The sequence below is a fragment of the Neoarius graeffei genome, chromosome 10 (assembly GCF_027579695.1).
Source record: "Neoarius graeffei isolate fNeoGra1 chromosome 10, fNeoGra1.pri, whole genome shotgun sequence".
NCBI classification, from domain to species: Eukaryota; Metazoa; Chordata; class Actinopteri; order Siluriformes; family Ariidae; genus Neoarius; species Neoarius graeffei.
In genome coordinates, this window is record NC_083578.1 from 89,642,913 (window position 1) to 89,653,795 (window position 10,883).

The 10,883-nt window shown below is 40.5% G+C and overlaps 1 protein-coding gene across 2 annotated transcripts in view; it reads left to right on the forward strand.

The window, feature by feature from the left end:
- The window catches only part of tmem47 (transmembrane protein 47), a 49,486-nt gene extending 40,838 nt beyond the window's left edge, over positions 1-8,648 (forward strand). For both annotated transcript variants that reach the window (XM_060932585.1, XM_060932584.1), the window contains exon 3: positions 1,338-8,648. In XM_060932585.1, the coding sequence (XP_060788568.1) occupies positions 1,338-1,516 (179 nt within the window). In that variant the 3' untranslated portion in view covers positions 1,517-8,648. The remainder of the gene's footprint in view (positions 1-1,337) is intronic.
- The last annotated feature ends 2,235 nt before the right edge of the window (positions 8,649-10,883 follow it).

Genomic DNA, 10,883 nt, shown 5'->3' on the forward strand with positions numbered 1-10,883 from the left:
ACATAGCCAGTTCAAGACTGTGAGTCTTCCCTTTGTCTGTCTGTACTATTTTTTTTTTTTAATTTACTTCTTTCCTTCCTCCAAGCTTTAGAATTCATAATATTTCTATATGTATTTAATGACAGGTCGTATATGATGGATAAGGTGAAACCGCCATGGTTATAAGTATTTCTCCCATTTTCGTGCATCAGACAGGAAGAGGAATGGAAAGAATGCAAGTTGGGCATGGGGGAAATGAAGAAATGTCAGACCACGTGTGTGATAGAATTGAACTGAGGAATCCCTGAGGAACCTGCCTAATCTCAGAGCAAACATTTTTTGCCTCCGCCTCTAATTTCCACTCTGCATCACGCATTTACGTAGAAAATTAAAGAAAGCACAACTTTTATTCATCACACACTTGTGAAATTTCCTCTCTGCATTTAACCCATCTGAAGCAGTGAACACACACACACACGTACCCAGAGCAATGGGCAGCCATGCTAACCGCGCCCGGAGAGCAGTTGGGAGTAAAGGCCTCTGCATGCTCTTGCAACAAGGCTTTCACAGATAGCTTTTCGCAGACAGTTGTAATTTATCATTGAGCGGGGAGTAATGGGCGTGCACGATGTTATTCACCGCCACAATGCAAGGGGGCGCGAAGTCGCTAGGAGTAGTTGGTGGGTGTGGTTAGTGGCGTGTTTATCCTCCGGTTACTTATAATGACTAGAACTGGAGTCGTATAGATGTACGTACTTCCTCACTTCCTCGATCAACCGCTCTTCGTGCTGCTCCATCTTCGCTCGTGTTTTTAAAAATGGCGGTCGTGAAAACAAACCAAACCGGGAAAGTAGGGAAGCGGAAGTGCGTGTACAGCGGATGTAGAGTGGACCAATCAGAGCCCTCGTCTGCGACGCTGTCTGCAGTGGTCACAATTTTTGGGAGGTGCACGCAGAGCGTCTGCGAAGGTGGGGGGGCTTCGCAGACGCCATCTGCGAGGACTGGGTTGTCAGCATAAATTGGCCTTTAGGGGCCTCGTTCAAGGGCACCTCAGCCCAAGGCCGTCCCATATTAACCTAACCGCGTGTCTTAATTAACCCTCGCAACCTGTCACTTACTCATGTGAACATAGAGTTGGAGTTGTAGCATTCCTATCTTTAGCTTTAAGACATGAAGCTACTTTTAGCTTCATAAGCTATGATACAGGTCGCTAGGCAACCGACATGGTAGCAGTTCACTGCCTGATGCAACTAGAAGCTAGATAGTGTTAGTGTTCACTACCACAAGGTTATTTTTAGCTAGCTACAAATGTGTTGACCATTTGTTTGTTTGTTTTTTTCCCCCCTTTCTCCCTGCAGTTGTCCTACAGGCCTGTAGCTTGGTTCTGTTCCCCATCAAGTTCATCGAGACGATCAGCTTGCGAATGTACCATGAGTTCAACTGGGGTTACGGATTGGCTTGGGGCGCCACCATCTTCTCATTCGGGGGAGCCATCCTGTACTGCCTGAACCCCAAGAACTACGACGACTACTACTGACCCTGCTGCACGACTCCACCCCCACCACCCTTACCCCTCCCCCACTGACACCCCATCACCACTCCCATCATACGATGCTCTTTCGCATTCCTGCCAGCTCACGCACCAAACTTTTATTTGCTTCCTGGGAAACAAAAAACAAACATGCAAAACTGGGTGCAGAGCTCGTCCGATTGATTCCGGACTGACCAATCTCACGTCAGCATCATCATCCTTTTAAAATCCCTTTATTGAAGTCTCACTCTGTTCCGTCTGTTCTCATCTTTCCATCACATTTCCAACACCACTGATCCATCTCTGATCTTTAAGCATCAGGCTCTGGGGAGATCTCTGGAAGCAGTCATGTGCCGATCCCTGCGGAGCGCTCCATCTGGAGTGGGGTTTACAATCGGACCTGCTGCATGCACACACACTCCACTTACACACATCACACAGAGTGTGTTAGGTTTCTGTAATGAGAAAGCACAACATAGAACATATGCTCACCTTTGTTCACAGCAGCAAGTGACGGGCTGCTCGTGGGGTGGTAATATACACTCAGCGGCCACTTTAATAGGAACTTGTTCTTGATTCTAAGATCCTGTTCTTGGCTGCAGGAGTGAAACCCAATGTGATGATCTGCTGTTGCATGCTGAGATGCTTTTCTGCTCACCACGGTTGTAAAGAATGATTATACGAGTTACTGCAACCTTCCTGGCAAACAAAAAAATCCCGAACCTATCTGTGGATTTTCCTCGGACCCTGTCTTATCAACAAGGCATTTGTTTCCACCCACAGAACTGTCGCTCGCTCACTCACTCGTTGTTTTTTGTTTTCCGCACCATTCTGTGTAAAAACCCCAGGAGGAGATCAGCAGTTTCTGAAATACTCAAACCGGTCCATCTGGCTCAAACCAACACCCATACCACAGTGAGAGAAAGTCACACTTCACTGGGAGATCACAATTTTTCCCGTTCTGACGTGTGAACATGAACTGAAGCTCTTGATTTGTATCTGCATGATTTTATGATGGCATCGCGCTGCCGCCAAGCAATTAAAGAACTGCATCAAACAGCAGGTAGATGTAGGGGTGTTCCTAATAAAGTGGCCAGCGAGTGTATATATACACAGTAGCTTCTAAACTAATCAATGTGAAGATTGTTTCCTTAATTTATACATTGCTTCTTTTTTTTTTTTTAGGTTAGATTAGCAAACCAAGCTAACTGTACTAGCTAGCGATTATATGCACCAACAGTGTCTGTCTGCTACTTCCTCCATCCAGGCTTTGTTTTTCTTCGTAAAATGCGTCTCTGTATTCCAAAGTGAGGATGACTGAAGGTCTTACAGCAGTTCTAATACTGAACAGTTCCTGAACAGCAGGGTGCAAAAGTCTGAGTGCAAAAAGTCTTTACCCCTTCTACCCAAACATTCTGTTCATGCCTTATTTCCACAAGAGCCGAGACAGCATGACTGGGTCTAAAACACCATTTGTTAAATATCTGACTGACTGATTTTGGCGAAGTAGCTACTTTTACACTTGAATCACATCAAGATACGACCATTTTCCCCTCAACATTAACTAGCCAGTTTTATTGCAAGACATTTCCTAATATCGAGTAACTAGCTAGTTCCTAACGTTTATTAGATAGCTCGCTATATATGAACATATCTTGTTAAAAAAAGGGATTTTCTCTAAAAGTTAGCTAGCTAGTTTTTCTGTGAGACATTTCACAATGTTTGATAACTAGCTAGCTATCTTTCTATTTTGGTATCTTCAAAAACAAAGATAGCTGGTTAGTTAGCAAACATTGGAATGTCTCACAGGAAAACTAGCTAGCTACCTATATTAGGATATCGTCTAACAAATACAGTTTTCACTGATGTTAGGACACTAGTTTTCCTGTGAGACATTTCAGTGTTTGCTAACTAGCTAGCTTTGTATAAGGATCTCTTCTAACAGTTTTCTCTAATGTTAGCTAGCAAACGAGTTTGCTGCAGGACATTTCCTAACTTTTGTTAGATACAGAATAATCTTTAACAAATGGGATTTTCTCTAAAGTTCACAACCTATTTATGCTGCTGGATGGACATTTACTAATGTTTAGTGACTAGCTTGCTATCTACATTCGGATATCATCTAAGAAATGGAATTTTCTCTGAAGTTAGTTAGCTCGTTTTGCTGTAAGAGATTTCCTAATTTTTGGTAGCTAGCCATGTTTGTATTAGGGTATTCTTTAAGAAAAGTTAGTAACATTAGCTAGTTAGATTTTCTGTGGAACATTTTCTAATGTGAGCTAGCCAGCTCTCTTTGTAGGAGGATATCTTTTAACAAGTACACATTTCTCTGATGTTAGCTAATGGGTTTGCTGTGGTACATTTCTTAACATTTGATAGCTAGCTAGCCATGGATGTATTAGCATAGCTTCTAGCAAATGGGATTTTCTCTAAAGTTAACTAACTAGTTTTTCTGTGAGGTATTTTCTACGGTTTTGTAACTAGCTATTTTTTTTCTTTAAGAATATCCTCAAAGAAACTCAATTTTCTTGAACATTAACTAGCTAGTTTATTGTGGGACATTCTCACGTGAGCCATCTTTCTTTATATGAGTATATCGTTTAACAAATCAAATGTTTTCGGATATTATTTAGAGATCGAGCTTTTTGTATTTTTTATCATCTAGCACCCCCCCCCCTTTTTTTTTTTAACTTCACTAGCTAACTTTCAGTGAGTATATCCTTGAACAAAGGGGATCTACTCTAATTTTAGCTAGCTAGTTTTGCTGAGACAATTTTAGTGAATTTAATTAGTTAATTTATAGCTTTATATATAGGATTCTCTCTCAGGTTAGCTAGCTAGTTTGGCTGTGAGATGTTAATTGCTAACAGCTAATTTTGTGTGGGGATATCCTGAGATTTTTTTTTTCCTTTTTTGATGTAGCATATTAGCTAGCTGACATTTTTTAAACGTTTTCTAGCTTTTAATTACTGGGTAAAGTGTTTTTTCCTATTGTTAGCCAGCTATGAAGTTTGCCGAGTAGCTATAATTTCTCCTCTTGTTAATACTGTGGGATATTTCGTGTGCTGCTAGGAAGTAAATGGTGTACTATCCATCAACATTAATCTCTTAACGACTAGCTGTGGACGTTGGCATTGTTATCAGGTTTACTGCCTTCAGTCAGTGAGAAAACAATATAATTGATGTAGTTGGCAAAAACACGCAACCACCATTGAGTCTTATTTGAGAAAATATAATTAGACAGGATTGTGTTACTTAGCTTTATTGCACTCAGACGTTTGGACTCTACTGTATGAGGAAACAAAGATGACTTACGAAAGGGTGTTTTATCCAGCGAGAAACCTGGAGCTCAGTTTGAGCTTGGAATAGATTTGTTTTTATCGTATATTAGCATATTTTCAGCACACTGTAGCTAATGTCAGGGTGATAGAGTAAGATTTATGGCTAGAGCATGCTAACTGGAGCAACATGGGTTAATTAGCTTTTCTGGAAATTACTGTGAGGTTCATTAGCGCACATGTAAGAAGTGCATTCACTTTATGATAAGTAAGTGTGTGTGTTATGGAACTAATAGGGCTAGCTGTGATATTTATTCTCGTTTTGTTTTGTTTCCCCCCGTGTTAATCCATCATCTGAAGCTAACAAACAGTTCAGGATCAGTTTTAGCAAAAAGACCAAAATATGGCTAAATGCTGAATCTGATTTTAGTTGTTTGCTGTTCAGATTCTGGCGTCTTCACTTACCTTCACGATTCTTCCACCGTAGCCATCTGTCCTGAGATGTTCGTCCGTGGTTACAGGTTTTCTTTTCTTCCAATTGCAAAATGTGTTAAAACTGTTTTCTAAAAGTGAAATTTTTATACATAGGCATGTACTGGTGTAAAAATTTTCACCTCATAATACCAGTTTAATTACGGTTCATGATATTGGGGAAAAAAAATGAAAACACTACAGTAAATTTATCCCTTAAGTCAGAGGTTTATCAGTTCTGTATATTTTTAAACCTTATTGGAGCGAACAGAAGATATTATTGTACCTGATGATAAAATAAAGGGCTCGCTGGATGACTGCTGGTTAAATCACGACTCACTAATCAGCTCGAAGGCCATGTCAAAAAAGTTGTGTTGTACGCCGTTACGATCTTTATTTATTTTCTTGTGAACCATGATTGGACTCTTTAGTGTATATGAAATATTACTACTGCCACTAAAATTTGGATTTCCTCATCTGGGAAATGCTGCGTCATCAAAAACATTAGAATTATTATAACTTTGAAATCGAATTTCTAGACTGTGTGACTCTATGGGCTGCTGATTGGCTGAAATTCTGCTAATTGTTTGGATTCGATGTAGCGTATAAATGTGAACCAGGAACTACAGCATCAAATGTGATTTGCTTTGTATCGCCAAGGTTAGAATTAATTTGGAATTTCAAGCCTTTGTAACAGGCTTTGTAATTTATTTTTGTAAATCTGAATTTTTCGTGTTATATATTGAAATTGCGGGCAGCCTCATGGTGTAGTGGTTAGCGCTGTCGCCTCACAGCAAGAAAGTCCGGGTTCGAGCCCCGTGGCCGGCGAGGGCCTTTCTGTGCGGAGTTTGCATGTTCTCCACATGGGTTTCCTCCGGGTGCTCCGGTTTCCCCCACAGTCCAAAGACATGCAGGTTAGGTTAACTGGTGATTCTAAATTGAGCGTAGGTGTGAATGTGAGTGTGAATGGTTGTCTGTGTCTATGTGTCAGCCCTGTGATGACCTGGCGACTTGTCCAGGGTGAACCCCGCCTTTCGCCCGTAGTCAGCTGGGATAGGCTCCAGCTCGCCTGCGACCCTGTAGAACAGGATAAAGCGGCTACAGATAATGAGATGAGATATTGAAATTGTCATTTTGAAGTTATATTCAATTTTCATTCTGAAGACTGTTGGGACAAATTCAGTGAAATTCAGGTTCTCCATCAGAGGCACCCGGGAATTTTACTGACTGCTGACTGGCTGAAATGACATCAGTTGTTTGCTGATGGACTCTGATATAACGTTTAAAACCTGAATCAGAATTTATAGAATTAAATTCCAAACGTGATAAAGGCTCGAGTCTCTAAATTAATTAAGATGTAGATTTTCATTATGTAAATGAGAAATTTCCACTTTTGAAATTTTAGGTTTGATGTTGATTGGAACAAAATCAGTTTGAGTTTCATATTAATTGCATTGAATTTTAAAATTATTTGAAACAATGTAAATATCTAAATGTAAAAATAAATAAATTGTCGCAGCACAAATTAATCGCATCAAATTGAGATTTGGATGTATGTAGCGGAAAGCTTTCTTGAATGCGGATTGGCTGCGTTTGCGTTTCCAAAGTGCTCGGCCATGTATAGATTTGCATAGGAATGTGAAAATTTTTTTTGCAATTGTATGAGGTAATTTATAAATTTTATATGATTTACTACATAATTAAATTTCAGGCCTTTGTTACAGTGTGGATTTTCATTCTGTTGATCTGAAATGTTACGCTTTACTTTTAAAAGTTGAATGAAATCGATATGAATTCCAATTTAATCTGAATACATTTTTTAAATTCTGGTGGCACCGAGTGAGAGTTAATGACACCAGTTTTCTAGCTACAAACTACACCAACAGGAAGTGCCTACCTAACCAGCTAGCTATCGCTCCTGCAAGTGGTAAGTCGATGGAAAACACGCTACTAAACCCCCAAACGCGGCCCCCTTACCAACAAATTTAAATAATTTTAACTTTAGAAAAAAATCAAATATTAAATACAATTTCAAAAAATACAATTAGTTTCCAAACCCTAGTGGCACAAAACATCAATTCCAAGCCGCTGAAGTGAATCAGCTCATACTGCCGACTGAACAGAAGCACAAACACTGCCCCGAAACACAGGGTGAGATTTAAAACGCCCACAATTACATCATCATACGTGTTTATTACGCAGTGCTCGATTCTGATTGGTCGGAAGGTGTTGATTAATTCTCCATAACAGCAGCTCTGACTGTAGCGCAGGTTTATATTAATGCACTCGTTCTATCACGTTATTGTTACTATGGCAACAGATCACTCACAGGGACTCGTACGGCAGATGTTCCTCTTTATAAATTATACTATTTAAAACAAAATAGATTAAAAAAAAAAAATCATAGTGGTGAAGTTCTCTAAGGAGAAATGTGTTCATTTCTGGAAGGAGTCTCCAGTGTCAGCACTTTTTACCAGTCAGAGGTGAAGCTGCTGTAACTTTTTTTTTTTTTTAAATTAAGAGAGAGAATAACGAGAGGCTGGTGAGGGAACGGCTGTTTATAGCTGCTATAACATAAGCAAGAACAACATTAAACATAACTACCGGTATGTTTAAAAAAAAAAAATCTATGACTTATCTTTTAAGTAATAAAAATCTGAGTTGTTAGCAAATCGCTGTAGAGGAATAAAGCACTTGTAATATATTGTATAACTAATGAGCAGCACATGCTAATGGTTTAAAAATGCACACACTGATGCAATTGGGGAAAAGAAACTGTAGAAATGTGTAGATGATGTTTGATGTTCTAGGAAACCTGTAGGTCTTGTGGTTTAGCCAAGCCTTGCTAATTAGACTAGTTTCTGATCAATAGCTCACAGGTCAATTTATTAATCTTACTGAAGTATTAATTACACTCTGTTATGGTGGAATAGAGGACTGTATTTCTTAGCACTGTCAGTCTAGTGTGTGTGTGTGTGTGAGAGAGAGAGAGAGAGAGAGAGAGAGAGAGTGAGAGAACAGCATGAAACGCCTTTTGAGTGCGAGTGAGAGTGTATATGAATTCTGCTGGGGGTCTTTCCCCCCCCCCCCAAACCCCAGAATACATCTGTGACCTGAATCTGATTTATATACACTAACAAAATAAACAGGTTATAAAAGAAAACCGCATACTGCTCGCATTACTTATAGCAGCATGAAAACAGGAAACGCGTCTGCTGTAATCGGAAAAACACATTTCCTCACCGCACACAGGTCTGGGCTCTGGGTTTTGTCAGTAAGATGTTCCCACATCCACTATGTCAATGATTAGAGCTGATAAATGACTGAAAGGCACCAATTTGAGACCATTTTTCCCCAAAAACTTGATGTGATGTGCAAGGAGACTTCTTCATCATCAACAACGACGAGCAGCTCACCAAGATCTCATCTCATTATCTGTAGCCGCTTTATCCTGTTCTACAGGGTTGCAGGCAAGCTGGATCCTATCCCAGCTGACTACGGGTGAAAGGCGGGGTACACCCTGGACAAGTCGCCAGGTCATCACAGGGCTGACACATAGACACAGACAACCATTCACACTCACATTCACACCTACGCTCAATTTAGAGTCACCAGTTAACCTAACCTGCATGTCTTTGGACTGTGGGGGAAACCGGAGCACCCGGAGGAAACCCACGCGGACACCATGCAAACTCCACACAGAAAGGTCCTCGCCGGCCACGGGGCTCGAACCCGGACCTTCTTGCTGTGAGGCGACAGCGCTAACCACTACACCACCGTGCCGCCCCGCTCAAGATATCTAGGAAATATCCATGTGCTGTAATAAAATAACCAAATATGCCCACGTTAAGGATCATGTGAAGTAAGTGACATCATCAGCCATGCAAAAATGTCTGGATTTCCTTTTGTACAGTAAAGCAACCATGAGTTAGACTGAAAATATAATTTGGAGCTTGAGAACAAAAGCCCTCAAAAGTAAGGAGCGTAGAAGCAAACAGTGCACCATCTGGAAGTTTCTCCTTCTTTCATTACTTCGTCAAAACATTCCACAAAAGTATTAAATGAAAAAGTTTTAACTAAAACAGGGCCAAACTGTACAAGATTAAACATTAATCAACTCAGGTAAATAAAAATCACAAGAAGGAAACATGACGGCTTCCCTGAAGCATCGCAAATCATTTTCTCTCGCACGTTTTTCTCAAACGTGATCGCAATTGAATACATAAAACACGCACACCGCAAAAGTCTTAGGCCTCCGATTTTTGTTTCTTCATACAAACTTTGTTAGAGATTTCTATTGTATGACTTCTACATTACTGAATCAAAACATTACAAAAACATTTTAGGAGTTCCAAATGTTCATTTGGCTTTTTTTCCAGGACAAAATTAAAAAGTTACAGGAAAAGAAATGTGTTATATCTGAGCAGCATAGTCCATAAGAGAGCACTTTTCAGATTAAAAATTAATAAATTAAAAAAAACACACATAATGAAGGCTACTTTTTTTTTTGGTACAAAATTAAGAAGCAAGGCGGCACGGTGGTGTAGTGGTTAGCGCTGTCGCCTCACAGCAAGAAGGTCCTGGGTTCGAGCCCCGTGGCCGGCGAGGGCCTTTCTGTGTGGAGTTTGCATGTTCTCCCCGTGGGTTTCCTCCGGGTGCTCCGGTTTCCCCCACAGTCCAAAGACATGCAGGTTAGGTTAACTGGTGACTCTAAATTGAGCGTAGGTGTGAATGTGAGTGTGAATGGTTGTCTGTGTCTATGTGTCAGCCCTGTGATGACCTGGCGACTTGTCCAGGGTGAACCCCGCCTTTCGCCCGTAGTCAGCTGGGATAGGCTCCAGCTCGCCTGCGACCCTGTAGAACAGGATAAAGCGGCTACAGATAATGAGGGGATGAGATGAGAATTAAGAAGTGAGTGTGAAAGTGTCCAGAAGAACTGTGGCTGGATCTGCAAGATGCTCAGAAACTCCACTCGTTGGACCGGAGACTTTTTTTTTTAAAGCCAAGGGTCGTCTCACACCATTGGCTTTTTCATTTATTATGGCTTATTGATTACTCTTTATAGTCTTTATGTTTAAACATTTCATTAAGCTATTTTTTTGGTCTACAGCATTTCTTTCCACGTGCCCAAGACTCATGTTTATCAACCTGTGAGCTTGTAGCCCGTCAAGTCACATTGCTCGACTGAAAAAGTGGCTGGTCTCTTTTTCCATGGATACAGCAATGCTTCTGATAGGTCAGTGTTTTAGTATCGTACAGTAGATGGTGTACTACTTCAGGTAGTAAACAAAACTAAAAATCAGATTTATGAGTGGATTCTACAGGACGTCACGAAAGCAAAGACAAGCAGCATTTTTATGTCTGGTGGAAGGAAAACGGTTTGTGTTAAGTGTACATTTTGCATACGCAGAAGTAGTGCATGTTATAGAACACAAATTGGATCAGTGCTACTCGTTCCACAAAATAGTTTAACCAAGTTGTAAGCGCCGTAATTTAACAACTGAAATCCATAGTGAACTTTCATCGTATTTGTCCACATTGTGCATTATTTATCAACAGCAGCATCCACAGTGCAGCCACACAGCTGTAGCCAGAAGTAGTTTACGGACAGGGACACGAACATC